We start from the raw sequence: 12,728 nt of genomic DNA on the forward strand, positions 1-12,728 counted from the left end.
ATAAATATAAATACTAATCTATAATTATCAAAATACATGAAGTACTTGTTGGGCTGCCTTTTTTTTTTTTAAATTTGTTCACTTTCTCACTAATTCATGGTATTTAGCTATGCAAACTGAAAAATGGTTCCCAGTCATTAATAAGAATTCATGAGGTTCTTCTGTACTTGTCCTCTAAAAGTATTTAATATGTAATAAAGAAAACACTTAGATGCTGTACATTAGTTTTATTCTATACACAGAAGTCCTCAGGAAATGTGACCTTCAACAAATAAAAAGCTGATGTAGTATAAAATAATGAGAAAAACAATGCAGTCAATTACAGTACGCTTTCATATATAAAACTGTATGAAAAATATTTTTAGTAATTTGGTCTTATAACAATATACATTTATTTTAACAGTAGAAACAAATTTTGAATGTGAGAAATATCATTGTTTTAAGTTTCAGTTTCTCATTTACCTTCCATGCCAGCTTTCTTTTTAGTTGCACTTCAAAAAGAGAAACAAAGACTTTCATTAATTTAATTTGTTTTGCATATGGGTAAAAAAGAAAAAACCTCAACGGTCAATATGAAACTGAAAAAAGTGTCAAACTACAATACATAGACCCTTTCAGCCAAAGGAACGTTTATGACAAGGTAGCTAAAAATGGTAAGATTAATGGGATCATGCGTGTAAACTTTTAAGGAAAGAATGCTAAATATTAAGACACGTTTATTGAAAGCAAGCCAAACTACATCACAATGGTATCATTATTTATTCAAACAGAACCCTGTTACCATATCATACCCTGTTACCACTACCAGGGAAGTATTCTCCTGCTCTTTCCAGTCACATTCAAATGGTTTTATACATACTGTTACTCACTGAATTTGAGTACTCTCTCTTCCTAATGCAATACAACATCCTTAATACTAGTGACTGTTTTGCTTTAATTAAAACAAACTAATGTTTTAAGCCATTAAGTAAGGGTTATATTTCAAAATAATTATGTGGGGTTTTAGCTGTGTCACTCCCATTGACTTTAACAAGAGTCATGTGGCTAAAACCTCATGCAATGCTTTCAAATTTTAAGGTAGCTGACGAACATATTTCACTGCATTAGCACTGCCTAGTGTCTTTTGCTAGTATGAGATGACGGGAAGCTGGTAGTGTAATAGAAAGTCACCATTGCCTGCCTATTCCAAAAACCTTTCATTTAGGACCTGTGCTTTTTTCACAAATGCTTTCAACCTCACTATAACATTGCAGGGAATTTCTTCCAATCACCAGCAGCTAAGTAGTAAAATTATACGTACACACATGGTATAGAAATTATTCTCCCAAATGTAACAGAATACAAACTTATATCAAAACATCTAAAGTACTGTAAATCCAATTCTCTCCTCCAACATACCCTCCCTTTAAAAAAAATAAATATGAGAGAGGCACATTATTTAGAAGGTTAGAATTGGCCTCATTACATTGGCTTAAAAATCTCAGGTTTTACATTTTCAATATGACATTTTTAGTGTTTACAGAACACATTAAACAGACATGTATGCTAAATGATTTGATTTTTCACCAGAATTCTTAGTTGAAATGAGTTCAACATTTCAATTGTCTGCAATTTTATCTTATAGCACACAATACACTATCTAATTAAGATATTTGAAAATATATTTACTGTGCATATCAACTCCCATTAAAAAAAAAGAAAGAAAATGATCCATAAGAAGAAAACTTTTAGACAGTCTATCAAAGTACCATAATTATGTGCAAAATCTGTTTATCTTAAAAACCCCAGAGACTGCCAGAAGGGCAATATATGAATAATTAGGGCAACTGGTGACATAAATCCCAAACAAAATGTATTGCTATTGTAAAGTAAACATAAAAGTCAATATACTCATATGGGTAAAGCTATCAACAAATTTCTAACACTTTCTAGACAACATTTTGATGGTGAGTAACAGGCATTAATGTTAAATCAAATTCCCAGATAAAATATTAGAAAAAATTATAAAAATATAGTTAACATTTGTAGCGTATAATTCTCTGTATTCACTCTAACATGCACACATCTTACAAAATGCCTTAAAATTATTAGCTGTAGAAATATGGATTACTACACAACATATGAACGACAGTCTTGATGAGCACACCAAATCCAATTGCATTTGGTCTTGAAGGTGTTTTTCTTCAGGGTTATAGCTATATAGTCTGGCAAGAAAACCCCAACATAAAACCCAACAGTACCAACCTGATCCCAAATTCCATATGCATGCAAGTGCTCTCAAACATTTCTGTTCTCCATCTCCCTGTTAACCCCTGAAGAAGAGCTGGTGAAAATGTGAACAGTAACTAATAAGCCAAGTAGAAAATCTCATCAATCAAATCCGGTAGAATTAATCTATGGCAGAAGAGAAGATGGGTTCTTACTGTCTCATCTCACAGCAACTTTTAAAACAGTATCAAGTTTTCTTCAAGTAAGAAAATTGTTTAATATAATGTTGTGATTAAATTAAAAATGTAGCATGTGATCTGGTTAAGAAATGATATCATGAGTGTCACTGTTAGGTCTCTGCCGTATAGTCAATGGAGGTAGCGGCTTTCCATAGAAATCTACATAAGAAACATACCAGAAGAAAAATGTTAGTATCGAATTTACAACATCTTTTTCAAAAGGACAGATTATTTCTGTTGAATTCTTGCTGCCTTAAAAACCAGGCAGACCACAATTTTAGGGCCAGATCCTGCAAACAATTACTACTCTGTGTAGCATTTACTAATACTAATAGTGCTATTGGTTTAAATTGGGTTAATCACATTATTAAGAACTATACCCAATAAAGAGTGTTTGTAGGACCAACCATTTAGAAAAACATCCAAACACAGCACTGCTGAATACTGCAGGCATATACAGAACTGACTAAGTCTAGCAATTCTGCAACTGCAAAATCAAGGACAGGGACACCTATTCTAGTAAAGAAAATTAGGCCTAGTTTTTCAAAAATGACCAGCAATTTTGGACACCTGACTTCACACATCTTAACAGGGCCTGATTTTCAGAAAGTACTCAATGGCCACTATCTGAAAATTCAATGTTCGAAAGGTGTGTCAAGTTGGGCAGCCAGACATTAAGGTATTCAAAATCACGAATTACTTTGGAAAATTTAGGCCCCAATCTTTAATTTTGACACTACAGCAGTCAGTAGATAGATAGATAGATGACAAAACAGAGGAAAGAGATCCTGCCTTACATAAACAGTTGTTATTTTTACAAACTTGCATGCGAATCAGTACATGCAAAATATTAAAAATAAAATAAAAGTGTCAAGAATGGTTGGTAACAAGAAACAGGTGGAAAACAGGAAAATGAACAAGCAGCTTTTAGAACCCTTTGAATCTCAATTTCAATAGTATTGACAATGGAACTGTAAATCTTAAACCAATTATAGCTTGCCATTGCAAATTTTCAGATTTTTTTTTAAACTCACAACACTGAATATATATTACAATTTACATTAAAAAATATATGCCTTTACAAGAATTTTTATCTATAAATGTAATGACTTACGGTTATATAGTTTTTAGAGTTTAGAACTAACAAAAGCAAGCAAATTCAGGTCTTACTCTTTAAATACATGTATACATGTTAGCAAGATCAGGGTTTTATTTTTCCCCATAATACTTAGGATAAGATCGGCTACTGAAGACTAGTTTTGCTCTGATGTAAACCATTGAGTTACTCCCATTTTACAATAGTGTGAGAAGAGAATCAGGAGCACAACATTGACAGAACCATTTTGAATCCTGACAGGGTAAATGAAAGCTTTTGAGAGGCTTCTGTTATAGTCTGCCTCTCACTGAGTAACTAAAAAGGAATTTTAGGAAGATTGGGTTTAGAGGGCAATCTAAGCTCCTGTAGCTGAAATAGTTTACAATTGATGCAAATATATCCTTCATCAGGAATAATGTGACATTCATTTACAAGTGTTGTGCTACAGTCACTTGCCTAGCTGGCAAAATTTCAATCTTTAGTTAAAATAATTGCTTAATTAAAGTTTCATATAACTGGCTATACTGCCTGTTGGCTCTGCCTAAACATCCTGCATACAACTCTCCACAAAGAATGATGGAAGAATGATAAGATTCAGATCTTAAATAGATTGATCATCATGTTTACGGTATGTTACTATAGCAAGTCAACAGTACTAAGAAAAATTTATTTCTCTGATAACACTCAAACAGCACTATAACCAGAGCCTTGCAGGTTTCTTTTACTGCATGTTACACTGTACTGATTTTTAGATCTCTATATTGCCATCACTGTACTATGCATCTACTACACATCTAGAAATAGTCCAACATTTTAAAAAAGATAGATACAAATATTTCAAATTACTCTCCTATTCTTACTAACACAGAGAGTCACACAAGAGCGAATAGGAATACTAAGGGAGCACTTGTGGTATTTCATGAGCACAGACAGAAACTAAAGCCACAGGAGTCACATTAAAGGGGATGGAGGCTTTAGATTCCCAAATGATGTGCTTGCTTTATTGACCTATCAAATATCTGTATCCTTTGCACGTGTCTTGGATAAAATAAACATGTTATAAAGTTATGACTGTGCATCAGTACGAGATGGTGTTTGAAGTTTAACAAATTGGTTATTTTCAGTGGCTTTTTTCTTGGCTAAAAGGCCCCAAAACTACTCTAAGTGGAGCACCTGCGAAAAGAATTTTCTCATCCTACAGTAATTGTGGTTCTTCGAGATATTGCAGTTCATGTGGATCCCACTCTAGGTGTGCATGTGCCTCATGTGCACGAGACAGGATTATTTGAATAGCAGTGTCCGTTGGCTCATTGTAGTCTTATGAGAGGGCATAAAGGGTGCAGCACCTACAACTCTCCCCAGTTCCATTGCAATTCAAAGCCTGGGTTAGCTCAAGACTGTGAAAAGCAGCGATGGAGGGCAGGTTGTGAGATCCACACTGACTACATCATCTTAAAGGAACTTGCAGTACCTGTCAGTTAAGTAGCCTTTCTTCTTTGAGTTTGTGTCAGTGCAGATCACACTGGAGGTGACTAGCATGCTTTCTTCCTTCAGGATGGTGGAGATGAGGAGTTTCAACTGTATCAGTCCAACAGCGACTGCAGTACTGCTCTCCTGACCTTGCCACCTGATCTAGCTGCTGACTACAAGGCACAGTGTTTGACAAAAGAGGTTACTTCTTGTTGCCGTACAGATCTCTGATACTGGCACACTTGTGAAGCAAGTGGTGGACTGTTGCTTATGCTCCGGTTTAGCACTATTTGCAGTTTGTTGGGAGAGATACAACATCCAACTGGTAACACAGCTTCACTGTGATATCCTTCATTACCCGTGACGTGGCCTGACTTTTAGAAAACCTGGCTGTGACTAGATATAGACAGGGTGACAGTCTGAACAGCTCAGTCCTGGAAACGTAATAAAGTAAACTGCAGGATACCTCTAGTGTATGTGATTTCTTTTCTCACAGTTCATTGTGGCTTTGGGAAGAAAACTGGCATATTGATTGATTGCTTAAGGAGGTCTCAGAATTTCACCTAAGGAATGAACTTATGGGGGGGTGGGGAGGGAGACACGCGGGGGTGTCAGCACCACCTTTTCGCTATGGGAAGTTGAATGGTTAGGATCGGCCATATATGCTTGAAGCTCCCTCAGTTGTCTAGCTGAAGTGAGAGCCACTAGGAAGACAGTATTCAGAGCAAAGTGATGCAAGGAGCATTCTGAGAGAGAATAAAATGGAAACTCCATGAGCCTCAGGAGGACTGTACTGAGGTCCCAGGCAGGGGGTAGGTTTTCTAACATATGGGTAAGTATGTAATAGCACTTTGAGAAACTTCAGTACTGAAGAGGGATGAGGAAGGGAAGTAGGTGGGGGGAGGATATGGAAATGAATGGGGTAGCCACGGGCAATGATGTTCAACGCTCACTTGTCTGAAGCGATATTGGACCAAGCCCGATGGAACAGGCAATGTGACTTCTTAAGATGGCTGCTGTCTCCTGATCATTTCTGATGTGGTTCCTGACAAATCTGCTGTTTAGCTGCTGGAGTGAGGTGGGTGATGGAGGAGGCAGATCTCAAGTAATGCAGTGGTTTCTGCAGTGGGTAGACCCGATGTCTACTCTAAAAACAGGGGTGAGCCTGCTGTCTTTCTGTTTAGGCTGATATTTGTAGGGCTTCCTAGAGGGGTAGTGTATAAATTCGTAGTGACCCCAGGGTGGCCCTTAAATTTTTCAAAGACTGGAGTGCTTTGTCCATTCTTTTGCTGAAGAGCTCATTCCCTTGATCATCTATAGAGGGTTCTATATGGTGTCTTGGACCTCCTTTGGTATTTCAGATGTCAAGAGCCATGGTCACAACTGTGGCCATATCAGAGGCATCTATGGCTGCCCATAGAGCTGTTCTAGCAACTGTTCGGCCTTCTTTAGTGATCTCTCTAATTCCCTCCTAGCATCCTGTGATACATTTAAGAGGAAAGGGGTCAAACTTTCCCATGTGAGGAAATTACATCTGGCAAACTGCTCTTCCTAGTTTGCCACACAGAGTTGCAGTCAGGCAGATGAGTAGACTTTGCACCCAGAAAGGTCCAGTTTTTGGGGGTGTTTGTTCTTGGGCTTGCCTTTGTTGAGTTTTGACTTTTCTGCCTCTGATGATGGTGTTCTGGGTAGTGATGTCACAAGGGAGCCTTTTGTCCTCCTCTTCCTGGAGGTACAAGAGGGAAATCTGCTGCGAGACACCTGAGATGGCAGCCCCCATTCAGGCCAGCGTGGCCAGGGCAACATACTGGCCAGCTGCAGCTGTCGGCCCAATGCCACTCATACCTCCTTTGCAGCAGTGCCCTGAGAGAGGGATCTCTGGTACTAGCTCTAGGGTTGGCTCTCAGAAAGTAGAGGAGAAGCATCTCTGCTCAACACCATGGAGCAGGTATAAACCAGTGATGGTGAAGAAGAGTAAGACTTCAAATGACAGTGCCATGGAGTAAGGGCTCAGATTCAATTCTGGTGCTGGGTACTACCTTGGTACAAATGATGTCCCCAGAGGGGATCTCGACAGTTCTGAGAGACTATACATAGGGCTTATAATTGGCAGGGTGGTTGGTGCTGGTGCATTCATTGATGCTAGTGTTGATGCTTGTTTACTGCATTTTGCTCCTTCCTCAGACACTTTGACCTTGGAGGAGAGAAGACACGTCTCCTCTCTATGGGATGGTGTCTCCTGATGCTCAGCGCTGTGTTTGAGCTCCATTTTCTTTTGGTCTCACCGCTCTGTTGGTGCACCAGTGTTGGCTCCGATGATGACATTGTCTGAGCCAGAGGCGCCACTGCCAAAGATGGGGTTGTCAACTCTGGTGTGAATGTAGTGGTGACTGGGGCTGAAGGACTTGGTCAATGTCAACATAACCAGTGCCAATTCTTGCATCATCTTCTTTCCTGCCATTCTTTCACTACTGGACCCTGTGATATTACTAATGAGGGCATTCTGCACCAAAAAAATAAAAATTCTGCATACAAGATTTTAAAATTCTGCAAAATTCTGTACATTTTATGTGGCAAATAAATGTGGAGGCTCCAACATGGCACTGAGTAGGACAGGCCACTGATTGAACAGAGGTGGGAATTCACTCTGCAGCTCTTCCACCCTCCAGCCCCCGGGACACGGACTCAGCAGTGAGGCTACACCCAACCTTGACACAGCACAAGCACCGGGCCTGCCTCAGAACCACCCCAGGGCCCTGCCCCTCCATGCCAAGTGCACGAGGTGTGGGCAGGCAGGCTCAGCCCGGCAGGATCCATCCAGGTGTGGGCAAAGAGGGTTCAGTATGGGTCAATCTGGGTGCGGGCAGCTCAGAGATGGATCTGGACGCACCGAGGTTTGTTGGGGGGTTCTGGGTGCAAGGGTAATGGGACTCTGTGGGGGAGTCCAGGTGAAGGTGGTTGGAGCTCAGTGGCAGTGCGGGTCTGGGAGCAGGGGATAGAACTTGGCAGGGGGTCTGAGTGTGGGGGTTCAGATGCTGGGGGAGTAGGGCTCAGTGAGGTGGGGATCCAGGTGCACCTAGTTGGGTCTCGGTGGGGTGGAGATCTAGGTGCGGGTGACTTAGCGGGGTGGTCCAGCTGCAGGGGAAGTGGGGCTCAGCATGGGTGGTTCTGGACAGTGATCTCTCCCCCTGAGGTGGGGAGCGACGGGTGCAGGAAGCAGGGACAGATTGCAGAGCTTCCTGCAGCCTGGGCAGAAATCTAAGGGTGGGTCTGACCGAACTCTGGATGCTGTGCAGGGGAAGAGGAAGTCCTCCTCCACCCAATCCAGCCGGGACTACCACATTCACTCGGTTTCGTCTTGCTGCCATGGGCAATAAGAAGGAACTGAAGGACGCTCATGGCCGTTTCATCCTTTATGTCCTTGCATGGGAGCATGAGGCAGCACAGGGAGCATGGTGGCCCCAACAGTCACTGTTAATCAAAAACACGTGCTCTCATGCACCTGAATGCCTAAAGTGGGATTCGCACTAACATACTCAAAGAACTTCAGTTTTTAAATTTCAGAAAATATTATATGTAGCAGAGGACAAAAGGACCTGAAATCAAAAAACACAATGGATTGGACTGCTCTAGGGTTTAAAAAGTTGTTTCACAGACTTAGTTACTGGGAAAAATTTGCACTAATTAAATAAATCCCTGAGAAGAACAAGGGTAAACAATGTTTTTGCAAAAAGCAACAAGAGTCCTGTGGCACCTTATAGACTAACAGACGTATTGGAGCATGAGCTTTCGTGGGTGAATACCCACTTCGTCAGACGCAGGCATCACCCATGAAAGCTTATGCTCCAATACATCTGTTAGTCTATAAGGTGCCACAGGACTCTTTGTTGCTTTTTACAGATCCAGACTAACATGGCTACCCCTCTGATACTTGACACAATGTTTTTGCATTTGCTTGCTAGATCCAAACTCCCATGGTCTTCAATGGATACCTGCAGTCAGTAGGAGTTCCTCTCACAGCATCTTTCATTCAAGGATCTCAAAGTATTATCACAATTTTACAGATGGGAAAACTGAGGAATACAGAGGTTAGGTGACTTGTCCAAGGTCACACACAGCCAGTGGCAGAGCTGGGAATAGAACTTAAGTCTCTTGATTTCCAGTCCCGTGCTCTACCCACAAAACAGAACGCCTCACTTATGAGCAAATCAGATGTAAGCAAAGAGTATGACCCTTTCCCTTCCCTCCCTACCTCTTTTCTGGCTTTTCTTTCTCTCTTTCTTCTCTTTAAACTCCTTAAAAGAAGAGTAAGATTGTTTTACGGTTAAGATTTAATAAATATAAACTACAGATACTTCTCTTATTGCATGTAACAGTGTCTCCTGTAGAAAGTATTTTTTTTCTTTTAAAATCTCATTTCACTTATATCCATTTGATCAGAATTTGAAAAAACACTAATGTAAAAAACAACAACATATGCTATAAAAGCCTCTGTATGGCACTGGGAACAAGCTGTAATACCAGACAATATACAAAACATCTCTTGCAGGGTCTGCTGTAAAAGGAGATGTTTTATGCAAACCAACAATACTGAAATTATTTCTGCCCTAAATAGATATTTAAATTGTTATTAGAATTAAGAGGAATAATAATTCAGCTCAAGGAGGAAAAGTTAAAACGAGGAATTTCCTACATTTTAATACAAGTCACTAAACTTAATCCTCCCAGCATTTGGTGCATTTACAGGGACATTTTCTATTACAGTGTCAGCTATGTAATTCAAAAGGTGCACAGATGCCTCTAATTTTCATTCTGGCAATAAAACATATCCAGATCTATGCCAAAGTACACATGGATGATGCCCATAACATGTTACTTTTTTTTTTAAATTAAATGTAGTTCTTTGTTTTAAAATATTTTGGAACTGTCAAATTCAAGTTCTTCACATTCAGAATGTTGCCAATATGTATGGATAATTGAAATGTATATTTGATTTACTTCTAAGTTTTAAAAGCATTTTAAACTATGATGAAGTAAAAAAAGAAGAAGTGTTTGATTTTGAAATTTTAAGGGATGGGCCCTGTTACTGCAGTATATATGGCATATCATAATAGGTACGTGCATGCCATTGTACAAACATCCTCAAATGATTTATGACACCACATGCTGCTTTGAACTCCCTTGGGGGGGGGGGGGAGGAGGAAATAAAGAGAACACACACATTAAAAAAAGGAACCGAAAATCAAAAATATGCTTTTAACAAACAAAGGGTTAGTTTTTTGGTTGAAGGTATTAAAGAAATAAAAAGGTGAAGAATGGAATGAATGTATAAGAGAACAATGAATAATGCTCTTTTTTAAAAAATTACCAGTATGACGGGTTTCACCAAGAGGTTCAAGTTTTCGAAGTCTATTAACGTTGGGGGTTCCCCAGCCAACTAAAGAAAAACACACACAATAAAAAAACGTACCTCTGTCAAAATATTTGGCTCTGAAGAAAAGCTGGGAGGGCGGGGGAATCTTTCTCCTCAGGAGACAAGAAAGCATTAGGGGGTGAGGGAAGGAATACTTTATACATGGTGTATAAGTGAATCCACTGGAAACAAAATACTATTTAGAATGTAATGTAAAGCAACGACGAAAAATATCTTAATATTTTAGAGAGTTGCACTTAAATTTTTTTGCACTTTTGTTAAGCAACAGACAAAACACTCTCTCTGTTTCCCCAGCTTTATACTTTCAACCTAATATTAACTCCATACACTGTAAAAGATTCCATCAATAGATGCAGATACTGAAAAAGTTAACCAATTAAAAAGCTGGAAGAACAGTGTACTTCAATCAGATAGGACAAGCAGATCATCCTGAAAATCAGGACACTAGCTATTTGTAAGACAAGATATCTAAATCATCTCTGAAATATTTTTGTACCTGCCTGTTAATTGCTGTAGGTACCATCAGTATTTTTTTTTCCTGCCATAGAAGTAATGTTCAAGTTATACCAAGGTGCATGATTTCCAAGATCTGTGAGGAGTTCAAAAGATTAAGTTTTCTACTGGCAGTTTTACATATTAATAATCAGATTTTTCTTACTCAGCACATTATGAGCGTTCTTGGAAGGATCTCACTGGGCCTTCTTTTGGCTTTCTGGAAAGCAAGTGATTGTGTGTTTTCTCCAGATGTTCCTACTGAAGAAGCTCACAATATGATGAGCAAGAAATCAAAATGGTCACAATTTATATTTAAGTAATATTAACAATTTATAAAGGGTTATTATTGATATATGTAGTTATACCAAATACATTACATCTGAATGGGGAGTTATTGAAGCATAGCTATATATTACTCTTCTACAGCCATGCTGGTCAATTTTCCCAAGCCCTAACTAGGAACTGAGGAAATATACCCTGCAGGTTAGCTTGCCTAGTGAGTTGAGAGACTTAGGGAAAGCCTACTGACATAATGATAGTGCTCAACAGCCTCGTACAAGTGGGGATCTACATGGGCAATTCTCAAAAGAAACTAATCGAACTATGATGGCGTAATCCTGTGTGAAAACTGTTTTTCTCTGCGTATTTAAAAAGCCAAGTCTTTTAAGGGCCCAGCTTTCATGAAGTGGCACACTTATCACCACAGGGTATTTAACTCACCTGGTGGAAGAGGCGGAGGTGGGGTCGGATTTTTGGGAACAGCTTCCTCTGCACTGATTGGTTCCACCCTGTGACTCCTTTTTAACTTGAGTTTCTTTGTTTTCTTTTTACTGGTATCTACACCAAATGGAAAGAAAACAGTTCATGGACCACATATTTACTGTTAAGAATGAACTCTACAATACGGTACAGATGTGTCCTTGTGATGACTATAAGTGTTGGGATGGGTTGCCCTAAGTATTTTCATTCAGCAGTCCTGATGTGATATATAACCCACACAACAGACTTTTAAACCTTATTACTGTAAATAATTGAGTATGTGCAAGTAAGGTCCAACGTTTGTCTTTAGATAGGTGAGTACAACTCATTGATATTAATGCCAGGTGTGTTACGGATTTGACGGTACTGGTAAAAATGGGTCGATTGTAACTGGATAAGACTGATGAATACAATAATTCTTGGTTGAATTATGACATTCCTCTGTACAGTAACATAATTGTGTATTTGTATCCTTCAGTTATTTGTGATGTGGCATGTACAAAGTCATACAGACACAGGGAACAGTTGGGTGAAAAATAAGACAATCCAATTAAATATAACAGTGGTAGTTATGACAGTAAGTGGCTATATTCAAATTGGAGTTATCACCTGAATCAAGGCATTCTGAGGTTTGTTGGTCACCCTCTTCTTCATGCTCTAATTGCTGTGCGAGTGCAGATTTGTATGTTTCTATAAGTCTATAATCATTTGTTTTTTGGCTACAGCTGCTGGTCAGGCTCTGTGTGTCCATTTGTTCCTGCTCTGCTTTAGGTTTCAAGGCAATGGCATCCTTTTCAATCTCCATCCTCTGCCTCTTCTCTTGTTCAATTCTTTTTTCATTCTAGCAAAAGTAGTACAAGATGTCATTTTAACAATATCGAGTGGCAGGGACTTCTCTAAAAAGATAGGAAGAGCATCCTAAACACAAGGGGGTAGACTCTGATAGACCATTTTTTTTAAAAAAAAATTCTCATGTGTAGCATAATTAACAAGTTTCAAGAATATGCAAAAGAGGAAATAAACCCTC

At 39.2% G+C, this 12,728-nt stretch overlaps 1 protein-coding gene across 10 annotated transcripts in view; it reads right to left on the reverse strand.

The window, feature by feature from the left end:
- Positions 1 to 212: 212 nt before the first annotated feature.
- The window catches only part of ARL13B (ADP ribosylation factor like GTPase 13B), an 85,522-nt gene continuing 73,006 nt past the window's right edge, over positions 213 to 12,728 (reverse strand). For 3 of the 10 annotated variants that reach the window (XM_039525053.1, XM_039525063.1, XM_039525074.1), the window contains exons 8-11: positions 12,311 to 12,542; positions 11,663 to 11,779; positions 10,382 to 10,450; positions 213 to 2,606 (exon numbers count right to left, since the gene is read on the reverse strand). In XM_039525053.1, coding sequence (XP_039380987.1) covers positions 2,530 to 2,606; positions 10,382 to 10,450; positions 11,663 to 11,779; positions 12,311 to 12,542 — 495 coding nt within the window. In that variant the 3' untranslated portion in view covers positions 213 to 2,529. Of the gene's footprint in view, positions 2,607 to 9,265; positions 9,309 to 10,381; positions 10,451 to 10,483; positions 10,540 to 10,943; positions 11,037 to 11,662; positions 11,780 to 12,310; positions 12,543 to 12,728 lie in introns of all 10 variants that reach the window. The other 7 variants (XR_005594182.1, XR_005594183.1, XM_039525119.1 and 4 more) reach the window with 7 other exon arrangements.

This window comes from Mauremys reevesii, linkage group 1 (genome assembly GCF_016161935.1).
Source record: "Mauremys reevesii isolate NIE-2019 linkage group 1, ASM1616193v1, whole genome shotgun sequence".
Classification (NCBI taxonomy): domain Eukaryota; kingdom Metazoa; phylum Chordata; order Testudines; family Geoemydidae; genus Mauremys; species Mauremys reevesii.